General features: G+C 41.9%; 1 protein-coding gene across 1 annotated transcript; it reads left to right on the forward strand.

Annotated features, from left to right (window-relative positions):
• The first annotated feature begins 60 nt into the window (after positions 1-60).
• CCT3 (chaperonin containing TCP1 subunit 3) lies at positions 61-18,105 on the forward strand. Its single transcript, XM_044002023.1, has 14 exons — positions 61-216; positions 1,611-1,672; positions 2,405-2,455; positions 2,573-2,635; positions 2,966-3,062; positions 4,306-4,423; positions 11,182-11,368; positions 13,214-13,363; positions 14,028-14,160; positions 14,321-14,402; positions 15,275-15,455; positions 16,706-16,951; positions 17,236-17,367; positions 17,756-18,105. The coding sequence occupies exons 1-14, from the start codon at positions 186-188 to the stop codon at positions 17,858-17,860; spliced, it is 1,638 nt and encodes a 545-aa protein (XP_043857958.1). The 5' UTR covers positions 61-185; the 3' UTR covers positions 17,861-18,105.
• Positions 18,106-18,863: the final 758 nt, after the last annotated feature.

The following is an 18,863-nucleotide window of genomic DNA, read 5'->3' on the forward strand; positions in this document are numbered from 1 at the left end:
AGGTATCTATTGGCCTGTATTGGTGCCTGTCTATGAGACATGTGAGGGGATTGGTGGCAGCAAAAGGACAGCAGGTTTAGTTGTGGGCGCTGTAGCGGCGGCGCTGCTTGGGCTCCGCATTCTGGCTCCATCTCCAGAAGGTTCTGCCGGTTCGCCTAGCTCCCGGTTCCCGGCTCCGCGCCGCCATGATGGGCCATCGCCCCGTGCTCGTGCTCAGTAAGTCGTGGGGGACTAGAGGCCGACCCGACCCTCCGTGCCAGGTTTCCCTATACCCTTCGAGGAAGGCCCCTGAGCCTCAGGAATCTTTCCCCACCCCCCAACTGTTCTCTCTGCGTGTCGCTTCATCTGCCCGTAGTAACGCCCGGATCTCTTGCGGGTGCGGGATTCCCGGCCCTGCAGACACTCCCTCCCCTGCCTTACCTCTCCCCCAGGACCTCTCTCCCACAGAGCGAGGGGATCCCCGCGCCCTCCCCCGACAGGCCTACCCTATCGAAGATCCAGAACTCCCTTCTGGCCGTCTTCATTCGCCTCGATTCATTAATCTCCATACACGTGATTTTTTTCCGCCTCCTGCAAACCGCCCCCCCCCCCCCGCTCCCCAATCCTTCACCTGAGAAGGTAGCCTTGGGCTCAGGCCCTAGAAGCTGAGAATAAGGTTCGACCCCATCAGAGAGGCTCTTCGCTTCTCAGAGCCTTAGTTTCTTCATCTGGAGAATGGAAACTGATCTGCACAGGGCCATTGTGAGGGAAGTGCTTTATAAACCTTAGAGTGCTATACAAGCTATCATCCCCTCACTTAAGTAGTTCTTTCTCCACCAACTCCCCTAATTTTTTCCTATCCCATGTCGAATTTTGTTCTTTGTATAAGAGACATTCCTGATCTCGGACATTGTTCATGGGACTCTGAGATGGGCTCAGAACACATTAGAAGCTACATTGTATTGTTAGGTATTATGACCTAAATATTTTGTGACTTTGGTTGTGGTTCTCTTATGTTGGAAGGATTTGAAGACATAATACCTGTGTGAAGAAGAGGTAGAATCATGCAATCGTGGATCTAGATCTGGAAGGAACCTTGGAACTCATCTAGTACATATAGCATTCTCAACTACTGCCCTAGTTACACACACACACACACACACACACACACACACACAAAATGTGTAGTCAGTTGCTGGTTTTGGTGAATTAGCCACCTGAGCTCTTTTAGTACCACTAAACAGAAAATAATCTGTTCAAAACTTTTTCTCAAAAAACCCCAAAACTTTTTCTCCTGTTTTCCTGTAATGCCATTGGAATTTGGTCTGGTGAAAAATAACACCAAGAGTATAAGGATCCCTATAAGAAAAGTGTTTGGTTTTTTTCCCTCCATGATGTTGGGAAAGTATCTTTTCTGGCTACCACTCCTTTATGATTTATGTATTGTCTTCTGTATTAGAAGATAAACTCTGAGGGCAAACTATCTCAATTTTGTATTTGTAGCCCTAGCACGTAGCACAATCCTTAGTGTATAAAAATTGTTTGATAAATGCTTTTCGTTCACCACAAGTGTCAAAAAGTAAAGGCAGTGCATGACACATTGTTTAACTTAAATTTTTTATGCATTTCAGGTCAGAGTACTAAACGGGAATCTGGAAGGAAAGTACAATCAGGGAACATCAGTGCTGCTAAGGTACCTTTTAAATCCACATGAGTTGTTTTTGTCTTGCAGTTTGACTCGATTCCCTTTTTTCTCAACACCATAACAGCCCCTCAATGATACATTCAATTTGAGTGTTTCTTTACCCAAACTTTACAACCAAAGTCAGCGAAGCCAAAGTTGGCATGTGAGGTGAATGAAAGCTGATATTTTACAAGTGTTTGTGTGAGGCAGATTGTGAATGGAAGGAACGTGAAGCTCAGGGAAAATTCATCCGTTATTTAGTTCACTTGGACTTGTTGAATGTTCCCCCACATTAACAAAAGCAACTGTGATCCCTTCTCCCTCACAACAGTTTGATATATTCACCAGAGATTGCTGAGTCTGGGGGTCAGCCATAATCCTTTGTCGTTTCTCCCCTTCCCTTCCTCTCCTAGTCCTAATGTCCATGATTTCTTTTGTATATGGAACTCCAGTTAAGGAAACTCCTGCCAATGCAAATAGGCAACTGTTACACAATTTTTCTGTCGCTTTTATTAAATTCAATGGGGGGGGGGGGGTGAGGCAAATGGGGTTAAGTGACTTGCCCAGGGTCACACAGCTAGTAAGTGGCAAGTGTCTGAGGCTGGATTTGAACTCAGGTCCACCTGAATCCAAGGCCAGTGCTCTATCCACTGTGCCACCTATTAAATTCATTTATACAGGGCTTTTTTAAAAAGCCACATTGGAGTTTATTTATCTATACCTCTGTTTTTCCCCCATCAGACTATTGCAGATGTCATCCGAACATGTCTGGGACCTAAGTCCATGATGAAGGTGAGTTTAGCTCTTTTTTGCAACACCAAACTGTAAAAATATTGCTTCCAATTTCCTTACCCCTAGCATGTCAATTAAGTGAACATACATCACCAATGTCCTCTAATTTTGTCTTAGATGCTTTTGGACCCAATGGGTGGCATCGTGATGACTAATGATGGCAACGCCATTCTCCGAGAGGTTTGATTTTATTTTGCATTCTTGTAGTTTCATAAATGATCCAGTATCAAAAATGGAAGATAACTAGCATGCTTTTCTTAAGATTTGGTAGGTGATTTGGGCATTGTGCATGTGTTTTCCAGAAAGGAAAAGAATTTAAGGGGTAGTTTACATAGATAATAAAGGTTGGATTCTACGGCTTTTACTATGGCAGGCCAATTTTATTTGTAATCTCATTGGAAGCAGAATGAGAAAACAGAAATGGGTAGCTCCAAGGAAGGAGCTGAGTTAAAGACAAGCAGGATAGACTGAGAAAAAAGAGGTGTTGGAAATTGTTTTTATCCTCTCCAGATTCAAGTCCAGCATCCAGCAGCCAAGTCAATGATTGAAATCAGTCGGACCCAAGATGAAGAAGTTGGGGATGGGACTACATCGGTGATTATTCTTGGTAAGATATACAAAAGTTAGTGGTGGTATTTAAATGATTTTTGCTACTTTTCTACATAATCTAATAGATTCAAACATGTAAGGTAAGCTTTTCAATCCTAGTTGAATGACATATAGACCATGTGGCATGGTAGGAAAAGTACTACGTTTGTAGTCAGAGGACCTGACTTCATACTCTTAAGTAATAACCTTACAAGTCATTCAACATTTGGTGACTTCAGTTGATTATTTGTAAGAGGAGGCAACTGTGTGGATTCCACCTAGGGTAAAGTCATTGTCTTAGTTTGCACTGGTTGTCTTCCACTTCATATAAGTATCTCCAGTGTTCTTACCTTCCTGAAGCCTTGTGTGCCACTTTGCTACACTATGATACCATTCTCTATGAATTTCTATTTGGTTGCAAAGTTCTACTGAGAAAATTTTTTTATTATTTTTTTTCTAAGCAAATGAATCATTTTTGGACATGGCCAATGTGGGAATTTGATTTGTTTGACCATTCATATTTGTTAGGGTTTTTCCTTTTTTATTTTTTTTTTCATTGTGGAGGAGAAAGATAACATAAATGCTTGTTAATTTAATAAAACTATTAAAAGAAAAACTCAGATAAATTGAACAAAAGCCTATTTCATGTATGTCTAAAAACATACTACATGTCTTTTAGAGGAATCTCTTTTTTATTATGGATATATGAAATCAAAATGTTAAAAGTTGATGTACTTTACAATGTGGTCAGGCATGTCCTGAAAAGAACATTCCCACCTGAATGACTATGATGTTTATTGGTGGTTGAAGACTATCATCTGTGACTGTTGAATTGGATGGGAATTTGTTAGGGAGTCATAGAGTCTGCATCTTTATCCTAACTCTGCTCTGTTCTGGATTTTACTAGACCAGCTCTGAGCTTTTAAGAAAAACTTGAGGGAGCTATTAATTCTGTAAAAGGAAAGGTAGGGGCTGGATTGAATGAGTGTTTATTGCAAATTATGAAGAATGATTGAAAATTAGTCAGGGAAAGCTCTTCTTAGATGGCAAGCAGAACTCTGTCAGATAATCCTAGGACAGCTCACTTGAGGCTTATGAAGAAGATGTGGACTCATAGGTGGTTTTGATACAGGTGACCTCAAGAGAACTCTGGCAATCTCAAAAGCAATCTCCCATTTGACGAGATAAACCCAATTCTGTTTCGACTTGATGACTACTGTATTGAGTTGGCTCTGGTGTATAATGTCTCTTCTTTCCTTTAGCTGGAGAGATGCTGTCAGTGGCTGAGCATTTCCTAGAGCAACAGATGCATCCAACAGTAGTGATTAGTGCCTACCGAAAGGCATTGGATGATATGATCAACACACTTAAGAAAATCAGGTATTGGGGGAAAAGGCATACACTATGATGAATGGGAAAAGTTAAACTGGACCCATCACGTGATGAGATGATAAAAATTGGTAGGGAGAAAAGTATTATACTCATTTACTCTTTTCCCTGTCTCCTAAGTTATAGGAGGGAAGAGAGAAGATTTAGAAAATAAGTGATATGTAATTTGAAGAGGGAGGAATAAAAAGAGATGTGATCATTCAGAATTCTGGAAAACTTCCACAGAATAGTGATTAGCTATATTTTTTTGTATATAAGTTGAGAGTACATAGTATCTAAGTTACCCATAAGAAAAATATAACTGTCATTTCACATACATGGGCTGACTGGGCAATGCACGTTTTCAGTCATCTGATTAAGGGTGGTATAATAAGTCATAATATAAGTCTACTATCTTCTATGCTGCTCAGACTACATCTGGATTATTGTAATCAGTTTTGGGCTCTGTATTTTAAGAAAGCCACCAGGATAGTAATAAATTTGGGAACCTTGTTACAAGAGAAAATGGAAGGAATATATAATAAAATATCTTTGGATATTTTACGCAGGAGGGATTAGATTTATTCTGTATTGCTCTAATGTACAAAACTTGACTGATGAATAAAACTTAGAGGGAGACAAATTTATGCTTAGGTTAAGGAATGATGCTTTATTGTGGGACAGTAAATCCCCTGTAAAAATTTAAACAGATCCTGGGTAAACATGTTTCAGGGATATTGGAAAGGGAAGGGAAATCTCTGTATTAGATAAGAAATTACTCTAAAGAAAGGTTCATGGTCTTTAATTGTATATTCTAGGTGGTCTCCGTCACTGAGTTGGCATTCTTATGGAAGAAACAAAAGTAATAATGCAAAATAGATACTTCAATAGATCCATGATTTCATTGAAATCGTTTAAGCCAGTTCTCACATGCAAGTCGTTGTTTTGTGACATTTCATGTCCCTTTGAATTACAAAGTTCCATGGTTTCCAACCATATAGCATTAACAGAAGAATATTCATATTGACAAGTTAGACTGTTGGGGCATCTAGGTGGTGCAATGCATAAAGCACTGGCCCTGGATTCAGGAGAACCTGAGTTCAAATCTGGTCTCAGACACTTGACACTTACTAGCTGTGTGACCCTGGGTGAGTCACTTAACCCTCATTGCCCCAATCAATCAATCAATCAATAAATGTGCATATGGTCTAAAAGAGGCTGCCCATCTATCTGTATGCTATAATCTAGGCAATATATGTTGTTCATTTGTTCATCTAGTGACTAGGGCAGTATCTTTTGAGTGATCATGGATCTCATTGAAAAGGCCCAGTAGTGTTCCTGGACTCCATGTAATCCATAAATGGGACTGTCTGTAGACTCACTCTGTCCACAGGAAATTGGTATACTTTTTTTTTTAAGTTTGAGAGGGACATCCTCCATGACAGTGGCAAAATACCTCTGTTGATATGGCTTCCATTGACTTTATCTCTGGGAGTAACCTATCTACCTTCAGAGAAATTAATCAACTTAGGTACAGGGTGATAGATTTTTCTGCCAAAAACAACTCTTTTAAAAACATTACCTGTGCACACATGTCAAGATCAAAACATGAATATTGCAGCTCCTACATCTTATCTGTAACCGTGTGAGAAGCACCTAGGCTTACAAAATTAAAGATCTTGGAAGCATATGTTGACTTGTCCTTCATGGAATTTCTTTTCATTCTTTACAAAGGCTATTGATGCATAAATGCAATAGTGTCAGTTTATTGTGAGTCCTTCAAGGTGACATCTATCTCTGATGGGGCCTCTTTCATGGAATTTTGTATGATCTTAACAGCATTGAGGTATTGTGTTTGAGGAAAACATTAAGGTCTCATTTTGAGTGTGTCAAATGCTTGTTTGTAATCTGTGGACATACAGTGCCTCCCTGAAAGTCCTGCCTAATGCCTTGTCATCACAGGGATAAGACCCAGAGAGTCAAAGGCCATGCTAGCAGAGTGGAAGCTCTGCCAGGGCCTGTGGCCTTGCTCTCGGGTCAGCCTTGCCATGGGTAAAAGGTTCCTCACTATAAGACTAAGCAGCTGCTGAGGGGCAGGAGGCAAGAACAAAGCAACATGGGATCCATGTTTCATAGGACATAGTCTGGTGGTTCTAGTCACTAATGACCATGGCAGAAAAGTAAAAAGTGGGGTAAAGGATGTTAGTAATTCACCTTTTTTTTTTTTTTTTTGGTGGGGCAATTGGGATTAAGTGACTTGTCCAGGGTCACACAACTAGTGCCAAGTGACTGAGCGCAGATTTGAACTCAGGTTCTCCTGACTCCAGGGCAGGTGCTCTATCCACTGCGCCACCTAGCTACCCCAGTAATCCACTTTTTACATCATCTGCAAACATTTATATTACTGTTGGTTCTCGGCCTATTGTAATCTTTGTCTTGACCAGAGTGGATGGTAACCTGGAGGAATTTAATTCTGTCTCTATAAATAAGACCTGGATACATTAAGTTGCGTCTTATACTACAAAAGTCTGTTTTGTTTGACTGCATATTTGTTTCAAGTGTTTTGTATTCTTTTCAATTATGGAGAGGAGGTTTTTGTATTTTTCATTTTAAAAGTAACTAAATGGAAGGATGGCTCTTAGAAGCAAGCAGAGGAGTTGGTTTCATCATAGAAAGGCAACAGAAATCATTTCATGAGATGTTATTAATTCACTTTTATATAGCATTTAAGGCATATGGTTTTCTTGCAACAATTTTTGTGATGTAGATCGATGATATCCCCATGAGGCTATCAGTTTAGTACTGTTAAGGGATCTTAGAGATCATGTAGACCAACTCTCATTGTGAAGATGAATAAACTTGAGACCCCCAGAAATCACAGGATTTAAAGCTTACAGGAACATGATAGAGAATTTCTTCCAGCCCTCTCAGTTATATAGATGAGTAAAATGAGTCCCAGGAAAAGTGAAGCAGCTCCTAAGTTAAGTAAGCCCAGAAAGTAAAGCAGCACTAAGTGAGAGTCAAGATTTAGACCTGTGATGCCTGCCTAAAAGACCAGCTCTCTTTAGGCTATACCACAAGCATATGATCAAGTGCTCATACTGTTTACTGTAGTGGGCACAGAAAAACTCCCCTGGTTCCATGTTACTTCTAGGGTCAAATGCAAATTCTGGCATCTAAAGAGCTTCATAATCTTAGATACATACACATACCCCTTGGCTGCTTGTTCAGCCTTTTATAGGTTTTACTTTTTTGCCCACTCTCCAGTACAGGCAAACTAGCCTTCTTGCTGTTTTGTCTATCTCCATGTCCCATTCCTTTTTTTTTTTTTTTTTTTTTAGTGAGGCAATTGGGGTTAAGTGACTTGCCCAGGGTCACACAGCTAGTAAATGTTAAGTGTCTGAGGCTGGATTTGAACTCAGGTACTCCTGACTACAGGGTCGGTGCTCTATCCACTGTGCCACCTAACCACCCCACATGTCCCATTCCTGATATGTACTCCTTTACCTTTGCCTGATGGAATCCCTAGTTTTCTTCAAAAGTCAGTTTAAAGGCCCTCCATGAGGGCTTTCCTGATCTTCCCACCACATCCTAACCTCCAGATGCTTGTACTTTGCTCCCAAAAATTACTCTGCCTTTATTTTATAAGGAATTAAGGGGGCAGCTAGGCAGCACAGTGGATAGAGCACTGGCCCTGGAGTCAGGAGGACCTGAGTTCAAGTCTGGCCTCAGACACTTGACACTTACTAGCTGTGTGACCCTGGACAAGTCACTTAACCCCAATTGCCTCACCAAAAAAATTAAAAATTTTTTTTAAAGGTGGGGGGCGGGGGAGACTTAGGATGTACATGTTGCCTTCTATAAAATGTGAGTTCCTTAATGACAGGTCCTCTTTCATTTGTGTCTATATCTCCAGTACCTAGCATAATACTTGGCACATAGCATAAACTCTTGTTAATTGATTGGCTGGAAGAAAAATCATTGAAAGTTGGCTAGAGGGGCACCTAGGTGGCACAGTGGATAATGCACCAGCCCTGGATTCAGGAGGAACTGAGTTTAAATCCAACCTCAGACGCTTGACACTTACTAGCTGTGACCCTGGGCGAGTCACTTAACCCTTATTGCCCCACCAAAAAATAAAAATAAAAAAAGAAAGTTGGCTAGAGAGGGGCAGCTAGGTGGCACAATAGATAGAACACCAGTCCTGGAGTAAGGAAGACCTAATGTGAAGGTGTTTGCATGACTGCACATGTATAACTTATATTGAATTGCTTGATGTCTTAGGGAGGAGGGAAGGAGGAAGAAAATTTGGAGTTTTAAAAAAATCAATGTGAACAAAATTTTTTTTTACATGTAACTTGGGGGGGGGGTTCTAAATGAATTTTTTTTAAAAAGAGGCCAAGTGGCTAATACAAAGTTAGGAAGCTAGTGCTATAACCTCTTCCAGAGTCCATATTTTTCTAAGTTGGACAGCATAATCTTTTTCCCTTCTGTAGTAGTTACCCTCCCCAAGTTGAAGGCTTATTCCAATTGTTTATATTCACCTCCAAAAAGAGATCCCAAAAGGAAAACTTCCAAGAATATTATAGCCAAATTCCAGAGATCCCACGTCAAGGAGAAAATATTGCAAGCAGCTAGAAAAAAAGGAATTCAAATACTGTGGAGCTACAGTCAGGATAACACAAGATCTAGCAGCTTGTACATTAAAGGACCAGAGGGCATGGAATAAGATATTCCAGAGGGCAAAGGAACTAGGATTACAACCAAAAATCACCTACCCAGCAAAACTGAGTATAATCTTTCAGGGGGAAAAATGGGACTTCAATCAAAAAGAGGAACTGAGTTAAAAATCTGCCTTCAGACACTTGACACTAGCTGTGTGACTCTGGGCAAGTCACTTAATCCGGAGTATAGGATTTAAACCTGTCCTTGAAGGATGAGGAAAATGTAGTTAATTGAAGCATAAAGAGAGTAAATATAATACATATTATATATTAAAAACCATTTAGGCATATATATGTGTGGGTGGGTGTGTCAGTATAAAAAACTAATTAAAGAAACTACTTCCACCAATGCAGGCCTTCTAGAAATGGATCAAGTGCTAGACCTAGCATCAGGAAGACTTGAGTTCAAATCTTCCCTCAGACACTGTGACCCTGGGTTAAGAACTTAGCCTCTTTCAGTGGATAAAGCACTGGCCCTGAATTCAGGAGTACCTGAGTTCAAATCCAACCTCAGACACTTGACACTTATTAGCTGTGTGACCATGGGAAAGTCACTTACCCCCCCCCCATTACCCCGCCCCCCAAAAAAAAGCTTAGCCTCTTTTTTCCTCAGTTTCTTTGTTTGTAAAATAAAAATAATAGAGTATCTATTTTGAGACTTAAAGTGAGATTATAGGTCAGAAATGTTTAGTTTATTGCCTGTAATATACTAGGTGCTTAATAAATGCTTGTTTCCTTCCTACTTCCCAAAGAGACTCTGAAGGTGAAATAAGATGATATTTGTAAACACTTTGCAAAACTTAAAGCAGTATATAAATGCTAGCTGTCATTGTGTTGCCTCTAGGTTTATGCAGAGTCAACACAGAGTGATTAAATACAAGATAATTTGGAAGGAAACCAGAGTTTTGGAGGGGGTATGTGTGTGAAAGATCAGAAGAGGCCTCCTGTAGGAGGCAGTGCTTGAACTGAATCTTTTTTTTTTTTAATGGGGGGTTTTTATGAGAACATAAGCAAGGGAGTGCATTCCAGACGGGGTGGAGGGAGGTGGCTTCTGCAAAGGGACAGGAACAGGTGAAGAGGAGCAGTGTAGCTGGATTACAGAATATAAGGTAGGAGAGTGATGATGATGCAGAAAAGATAGGTTGGGGGGACAGCTAGGTGGTGCAGTAGTTAGAGCACTGGCCCTGGAGTCGGGAGAACCTGAGTTCAAATCCAGCCTCAGGCACTTAACACTTACTAGCTGTGTGACCCTGAGCAAGTCACTTAACCCCAATTTCCCTAGAAGAAAAGATAGGTTGGGACCAGCTTTAAATCACTTTGAAAATGAACGCAGTTGTTCCTGCGAGCACTAGGGAGAGAATGGAGTGAAATGGTCAGTTCATCACTTGAGGGAAAATAATTCTGGCAACTGTGAAATGTATTAGAGAGGGAAGAGGCTTGAGACCTCTCAGGAAGCCATTGCAATAAGGTGGGCAAGAGCTGATGAGTGCTTGAAAACAAGTGGGTTTTATGTGATAGAAAAGAGAGATGGTGGGATGTAAGAGATGATTAAGTAATAGGAATCACAGAATTTGGCTACTGTTTATAGGTAGGTGGGGTGAGACATCAAAGGGTTAAAGATAGCATCAGCACTATGAACCTGGGAAACATGGAAAAAGGGAAGATTTGGTCTGCTTGGTACATAGTGAGTTTGAAAGTCCTAGAGCACATCCAGTCTGAAATGTCCCATAGGCAGTTGGTACTTCGGGACTGAACATCAGAGGAGAAATTAGGGCTGGGTATGTAAGATAGAAGTTTGCGTGTGCCATCAGCATAGAGATGATAATGAAGCCCAGGAAAACTGATGAGGGAGAAGGTGGAGTTATGGACAAGAGTATAGAAAGATGAACAAGTTCACTTCTGGAAGTTCTTTTGGACACTTCTAAAGAAATAGGAACTTTTTCCTACCTGTTAGCTCATTATTTTTGTCACCTGGCATCTGAGCTGCAAACAAGTGACTTTCCCTATGAATGTCCTCCAAACTCATGTTTCTTTCTTCTTCCCCAGTATCCCCGTTGATATCAACAACCGTGATACAATGATGAATATCATTGATAGTGCCATCCGCACTAAGGTGATCAGCCGCTGGTCCTCCCTGGCTTGCACCATAGCCCTTGATGCTGTGAAGATGGTACAATTTGAAGAGAATGGTAGAAAAGAGATTGACATTAAGAAGTATGCTAAAGTGGAAAAGGTAATGTCCTCAGTGCACTTTTCATCACCATCCTTAGAGGTATTAGATCCAGATCACATAGATAATTTAGATTATCCTTTATCTGGATTATGGGCCCTGACAAGGAGTATTTTCCATACCTGGAGTACAAGTACAAGTATTCAGTACAAGTCTTAGCAGAAGGGCACAGATTTGTTGGTAGATAAACGAGTTGCCCATCGGTCAAGGGAAGGTAAAATTGGAATTTGGGACTTTTGGCACTCTTACAGGTATATAACTCGACTTACCACACATATAGGGCCCTTGGTTTCTATTATGCCTTTAGTTAGAAAATGTAAGGGTTAAAATTCTAGCTAGTCTGTCTAAAATATCTAATGAGTGGTCACCAATAAATTATAAGCTTTAGCAAGAGTATTTAAGTAATTGTTAAAGAACATTAGGACCTAATGATCAGAAAGGTAAAAATCTAACTATTTCAAAGAGACCCCAGCATCCGACCTGCCATGGAAAGGTCAGGAACCAAAAAGGATCCAATGCCTCTTATGATGCTGGGAACATCCCCCCCATGCACTCACAGCTCCAAGCTAATTGGCTGGCAGCTTTGATAGCACCCACAAGCAAACGCCACTTCCTGACACCAAGGACCCTAACACATGGTTTGCTCTCAGACGTCTTCTCCTTTTCCTACAGTAACTCTCCAGCAGGTGGCATCATTCCATTCGTTACAAAAATCACAAAGTTGGGCTCAGAGTAAAGATTTTTAAAGGATGAAATGTTTAACTTTGCCATTAACTGTGGATTAGCACCAATCTCCTTGTTTCCTTAGGGTCTGAGTTAATGTACTGCCTTGTGGCCAGCAGAGGGAGCTCAAAGCCCCTGCAATTTATGGGAATCATAAGCTTAGAATGAATGGGAAGGAATCATCCATTTCAGCAGTTCTCAAACTAATTGGTCTCTGGCCAAAACTATGGTGTAGAGAAGAAAAGTGACTTGCCCCACTTCTCTTGACTCCCAGCTTATTGGTTTCCCTATGTGTGGACCCCAATTGCTCATCTTTGGACAAATGTGGTTTCAGGAGAGCCTGAAACTTCTGAGAAGATTTCAGTGAAATCAGACTAAGCTACAGTAGGAGAATGGAACCCTACCTATCCTATAGAAAAGGGGGATCAGGAGATTCTCAGATTCTCTTGCTCCTAAAAACTAGAGCTGCCTGCTGCTTAGAGTCCTCATTCCCAGCTAACACATGCACACAAAGTGGGAGGGACTGGAGAGAAAATGAACTCCACTAAAGATCTGGAAGACTTGTAAGAGCATCTCTTCTTGCCCTCTTTCCCCTTTATTCCCTTCAGAGAGCAAAGCAGTAGCATTTCAACAATCCAAGAGAAACACTCTTAGTACCTTAAAAAGAACATTATTCTTATATACCATTGTATGACAAATCACATAAAATATCTTGACCTTGGCCAGTGCCACCTTTGACACCAGGAGTCACGACCCATGATTCCCATATCTTCTCCCCTCCAAAGGACACTTAGATGTGTGTTTGGTGATTTTTCAAATAAAAGCATAGTAAAAATAAAAACCGGGCAGCTAGATGGCTCAGTGGATAGAGCACTGGCCCTGGATTCAGGAGTACCTGAGTTCAAATCCGGCCTCAGACACTTAACACTTACTAGCTGTGTGACCCTGGGCAAGTCACTTAACCCCAATTGCCTCACTAAAAAAAAAAACACACACACACAAAAAAACCATGTACCATGTGATGGTGGTATGGTGTTTTGGAAGAATGAAAAATTTATCGGAACAGTTGAAGCATTCTATTTCCTTACCTTGGTGATAGAGATCAAAGCTGTTTTTGCTTTGCAGATTCCTGGAGGCATAATTGAGGACTCCTGCGTCTTACGTGGAGTTATGATCAACAAGGATGTGACCCATCCACGGATGCGGCGCTACATTAAGAATCCCCGAATTGTGTTGCTGGATTCCTCCTTGGAGTACAAGAAAGGAGAAAGCCAGGTGAGGGCCATGGCTAAAGCTATTCGGAGAAGGGAAATAGATCAAGGGCAAGAAGATGAGGAAACAGATCATCCTGGATGAATTCCATTCTTCATTCACATCCACCAGAGGCCCAGTGGAGATCCTCTAAGGAGGGGGACATTGCACTATCCCTGCGGATGTGTCATCAAGCAGAGTGGGAAGATGGGTCTCCTGATTACGAGGATTGTCTCTAGCGTAACCACACCTACTCTTAACCCATTTCAGCCCAGGATTTCCACATTCTATCCCCTTTTATGAACTAGGTGTCAGCCCCTCAGCTGATAACCTAATGCCCACCAGTAGCTGAAGCAAAGGAATTGAATAGTGCTAAACGTCAAAAACCACTTCTGATTCTAAAGAGAATTAGGTGTGGAGGGTTTCATTGGCTTGAGAGAGACAGAGACAGACAGACAGACACACAGTTAGTTGATTGGGGGGGTGGACACCTTAAAGTTATTAGAGTTAGGAAAATGATAAATGAGGCTCCAGACTTAAAGGCCTGGGAGCCTGTGGTGATCTGGAACAAAGCCATGCCAAGTTGTCTGGAGGAGAAGAGGTAGGAGAGAGCATGGCAGGAAACCCTGTGCTCAGAGGGAGTCTGACTGGTTAAGCAGATGTCTGCCTCCGTTCCCTATTCTTACAGACAGACATTGAGATAACTCGAGAGGAAGACTTTACCCGGATCCTGCAAATGGAAGAAGAATACATTCAGCAGCTTTGTGAGGATATTATTCACCTCAAACCTGATGTGGTCATCACAGAAAAAGGCATCTCGGGTAAGCCAGTCTCTTTCACTTTCACAGAACTTCCAGGGGGAGGGGGTATGTCTCCTCTCACCAAGAGAGAACATTAAAATGGTCTTGTTAGAAGAGAAGGCAGGATTTGAGCCCAGGAACACTTGCACCGGCTTGATATGTCTACACTTGTGCTTTGTAGATTTAGCTCAGCACTACCTCATGCGGGCCAACATCACAGCTATCCGCAGAGTCCGGAAGACGGACAACAACCGAATTGCCAGGTGAGTGAATGCCAGCAGCCTCGACCTCCTCTGCCTTCTTACTCTGATCATGGTTCTGACGTAGCAGAAATAGCAGTTACTGAAGAAAAGTAATCGTCAGTCAGCTGCACATACCCGGGTGACCTCTGTCCAACAGCTATGTACTTCATGACAACACCTGTCTTAATATTAGCTTTGAGTAAAACAAACTAAAGCTGCCAAAATTACCAAGGCACATCACCAAGCTAAATGGAAACGTTCAGAGGTTTTGCTTGCTTTCTTGTAGTATGTCTGATTAAGGAGTTGTCTGTTACAGATGCTCAAATACATATTTGACTATTGATTATCTTGTTTGTGAGTGAGAAGAGGGCTAGATAAAACAGATAACTTGAATTGGTTTTAATTTGATTTTGTAAAGCAGTCGGACACATTACACCTGCATTCCTGACTGACCACAGGCTCCCTTCCTCTCACCTGAATGGACAGGATAAGGAGAAAATAGATAATCACATGTATATGTCAAGTGAATATTTAAACCCTGTTAGGATGTAAGGGATCTGAACTCCTTGGAAAAGTTGCAGTTGTTTCATTGTTTGTACTTTTATCTTCAACAAAAAATAAATTTTGACTTTACCATTGTCTTAGCATCTAATTAAAATAAAGAATGGTCACTGTTTTGCCTCAGCTTTATATTCTGAATACAGCAGGTTTTCTGAATAATAAGATTTATCTGTTCAGACTTAATACCAGTTTGTCAACTTATCTTTTGCAAAAAGATAAATAGGAATTTTTTGCTAATTCTTGGGTGGATGGGGGTCTTCACCCAGAGTTTGAAACTCCAGTGGATAAGAGATAAGGGAAGCATTTCTGAAAATTTGGGGTTCCTCATGCAGGGCCTGTGGGGCTCGGATTGCCAGCCGACCAGAAGAACTCAGAGAAGATGACATTGGAACTGGTGCTGGCTTATTTGAAATTAAGAAGATTGGGGATGAGTACTTCACGTTCATCACAGAATGCAAAGATCCCAAGGCCTGCACCATCCTCCTCCGAGGGGCCAGCAAGGAGATCCTATCGGTGAGCCATTGACCTTCTCTTCTACCTTTTTTTTTTTTTTTTTTTTGCAGGGCAGTGGAGGTTAAGTGACTTGCCCAGGGTCACACAGCTAGTAAGTGTCAAGTGTCAGGTCCTCCTGAATCCAGGGCCGGTGCTTTATCCACTGTGCCACCTAGCCGCCCCCCTCCTCTACCCTTCTTGTGGGTTGTAAAGTGTCCCAACACAAAGGGGAACAAGGAAGAGTGGTAAATAACCTTCACCATAGATGTCTTACTCCCTCCCTTTATAGTGGACTTCAGTTCTCTGCCTGTGCCACTTTTATTTTTCCAATTGAAGTGTAATCATAGTTAACATTTACATAGTGCTTTACAGTTTGCAAAGCACATTTACAAATATCTCTTTTACTCCTCACGATGCCCATTTTATAAAGGAGGAAACTAAGGCTGAGGGAGGTTGTGATTTGCCTAGAGGCATACAGCCTCTGAGGCAGGATTTGAACTCAGGTCTTCTCGACTCCCAAATCTAGCATGACTATTTACCATGCCACCTAACAGTATCCTATAAAAACCTTACCACTTTTTTCTCCTAACTTCAGACATCGGTGAAGAGTTGGGTCGCATGAGATAAAATGAAATATCCTTGTTGTGGATTTTATATTCAGCCTGAGTTGGACTCTAATGGGAAGAGTATTGGGTTCAAAGAAGCTAAGATAGTTTATAAATAGTTATAAAGGGAAGCAGAAATCCTCAGAATGAGAAGAAACCTGGGGGACTTGAATCACGAAGTAAAGGAATTGGGGGGGGGCACTAAATTTGTTTCTAAATGACTTTTCTCTGGTTGGGGGATTTATTGGTCTGTTCTTACCCTTTGACACAATCTGCTTTGGTACTTCCCTGAGTTGGTATTTATGAGCTCCCCAAAGATTTAGGATTAATTTTTATCCTGAATAATGCTTGGCAGATTTGGTTCTCAGGATATTTGGGGAAGGAGGACAAGAGAGGGGAGGCTGGGAAGACTAATTTAAGTTTTCTTAATCAAGTGGCCATCAGGCTGGATAGCCCCTCTAGACCAGTGGTTATCCCAGTTTTCCTCCTTTAGTCATACTTTTTGGTCTTGACTAATCTTGACAGTTTGCATACACTGTGTATTTTACTTCAGTCCTGTGATTGTTAGGCTAGAAAAAAGGGAATGTATAATCCAGGTCAGAGTTGTGTGGGCATGTACTAGGTCAGAAGGCATCTTAATCTTAGCTCATTTTTTTCTTTCCCCAGGAGGTGGAGCGAAACCTCCAGGATGCCATGCAGGTCTGCCGGAACGTTTTTCTCGAACCTCTGCTGGTACCTGGGGGTGGGGCCTCTGAGATGGCCCTGGCCCATGCCCTGACAGAAAAGTCCAAGGCCATGACTGGCATTGAGCAATGGCCATACCGAGCTGTGGCCCAGGCCCTCGAGGTCATCCCTCGTACCCTTATCCAGAACTGTGGGGCCAGTACCATCCGTCTACTCACTTCTCTTCGGGTAAGGCCCCATGCCTTTCACCCAGTGAAAGAGAGCTGCCTCAGCCCGTGTGCCCCTGGGGCCCACATCCTGTCTCCCTAAATTCCTTCTTCCTTCGACCCATTCTCAATTTGTCTAAATCTTTCTCTTTCCCATTTTCCCTCATATCCCTGTTACCTTCTAATCATGTTCTTCTGCCCAGTTTTTTCCTTTAAAGTCTTTAAAATGCCCCTTTCCGTTTCCATCTTCTGTCCTGACCCAAGAGTTTCCCCCTGAAAGAGATCTCTTCCCTGACAACCATACAGGCAAAACACACCCAAGAGAACTGTGAGACCTGGGGTGTGGATGGTGAGACAGGCGTTTTGGTGGACATGAAGGAGCTGGGCATCTGGGAACCACTTGCTGTGAAGCTGCAAATCTACAAGACTGCAGTAGAGGTGAGGGCCCCAGAATCAATGCAAAGCTGACCTCCTGTGGCGGACAGGATTCCAGAGGACTCTCCCCATCTGTTTCCATTCCCTTTCTCAGCCAAAGTAGGAAATAAAAGAGTAATTCAGATTTGGAGGATGGGATCCAAAGAAATATGCTCACGGTAACTAGTTTGGTGTCAGCCTCAAAGTCTAGTTCAAAAAAAAAATCCTAGAAGAACAGAGTACAAGATATCTATACCTCCTATAGAGGTTCTTTGGGCATCATTTATAGCATCCAAAAAGAGTTGTTTCAGATGATGGGGTGATGCTGGGGTAGGACAAGAGATCTTGTCTCAGGAAGCAGGGCACCTCTTTTCCCACCACTGATCTCTCGGGTCTTGGTTCTCTTCTCCAGACGGCCGTCCTGCTACTTCGGATTGATGACATTGTCTCAGGCCACAAAAAGAAGGGTGATGATCAGAATCAGTCAGGGGGTAACCCTGATGGTGGGCAGGAGTGAGCAGACAACACAAGCATCAGCTGAAGTGACAGCCCACAGGACCAGCAGGTTTTCTCCATCCTTTCCCCGAGCCAGGCTGCCAGGGCAAACATGGATGTCTTCGGTGGAGATTAGGTTGAGAGGCCTCTCTGCTCAGCCTCTTTCTGCCCCAGCTCAGTTTGCAAAAGGCACTGACATGTAACTCCTATTGTAAGCTTTCCATTTAAGTTTGCTTCCGATGATTAAAATCTCAGTCATTTGAGAGACCCTGGTTGTTCTGTGTTCTTTTTTACCCTAAAGTAATACCACTACCTCTGGGCTTCTGGGAACATAAGGCCAGAGGAAAATGAGAGTGCCACTGTCATGGTCTTATTTTCCCAAAAGATTTTAATCTGGTATCATGAGTGTTTTCCCTACCAAGGTCATACGGGAAGGATTAAATTGTTGGTGTCACAAAAATTAGGGAGCCACTGCTTGAATTTCAGTACCTCAAGTCGTAACTAAAGAAGCTTGACCAAATCATGGGTGTTCCTTGTCTGGGATTGATTACTAGGTATAATAATTCAAATTAATATGACTGTTTGCAAGCATATGACATAACATTCTATCATTTAATACAACTAAGGTTGGTGCTACAAGGTTGGTGACAAAAGTTTCATGTTCTGGGTCTTTTCTCTTTACCTTTTCTTGGGTGAAGATAGAGTACTTAAGAATCTTTTTTTTTTTTTTTTTTTTTGCGGGGCAATGGGGGTTAAGTCACTTGCCCAGGGTCACACAGCTAGTAAGTGTTAAGTGTCTGAGGCTGGATTTGAACTCAGGTACTCCTGAATCCAGGGCCAGCACTTTAACCACTGCGCCATACCGCCCCCCCCCCCCAAGTACTGAAGAATCTTAACATTCGAATTGTCTACCTTTGTTTGCTTCCTGCCCAAATTATCCTTTTCCCTACCACCTTCCTCTTCCTAGCTGTCTTTAGAACCTCCTCCAGGAACTTTTTTGTGATTAAGAGGAAGTTAACCATAAC

Source organism: Dromiciops gliroides, chromosome 4 (assembly GCF_019393635.1).
Source record: "Dromiciops gliroides isolate mDroGli1 chromosome 4, mDroGli1.pri, whole genome shotgun sequence".
Classification (NCBI taxonomy): Eukaryota; Metazoa; Chordata; class Mammalia; order Microbiotheria; family Microbiotheriidae; genus Dromiciops; species Dromiciops gliroides.

Excerpts from the sequence above, each read along its gene's own strand:
- CCT3 (XM_044002023.1), top strand. The coding sequence starts at position 186 with ATGATGGGCCATCGCCCCGTGCTCGTGCTCA. Across the intron at positions 14,161-14,320 it reads CACAGAAAAAGGCATCTCGG|ATTTAGCTCAGCACTACCTC; the intron begins GTAAGCCAGTCT and ends TGTGCTTTGTAG. Across the intron at positions 14,403-15,274 it reads GACAACAACCGAATTGCCAG|GGCCTGTGGGGCTCGGATTG; the intron begins GTGAGTGAATGC and ends TTCCTCATGCAG.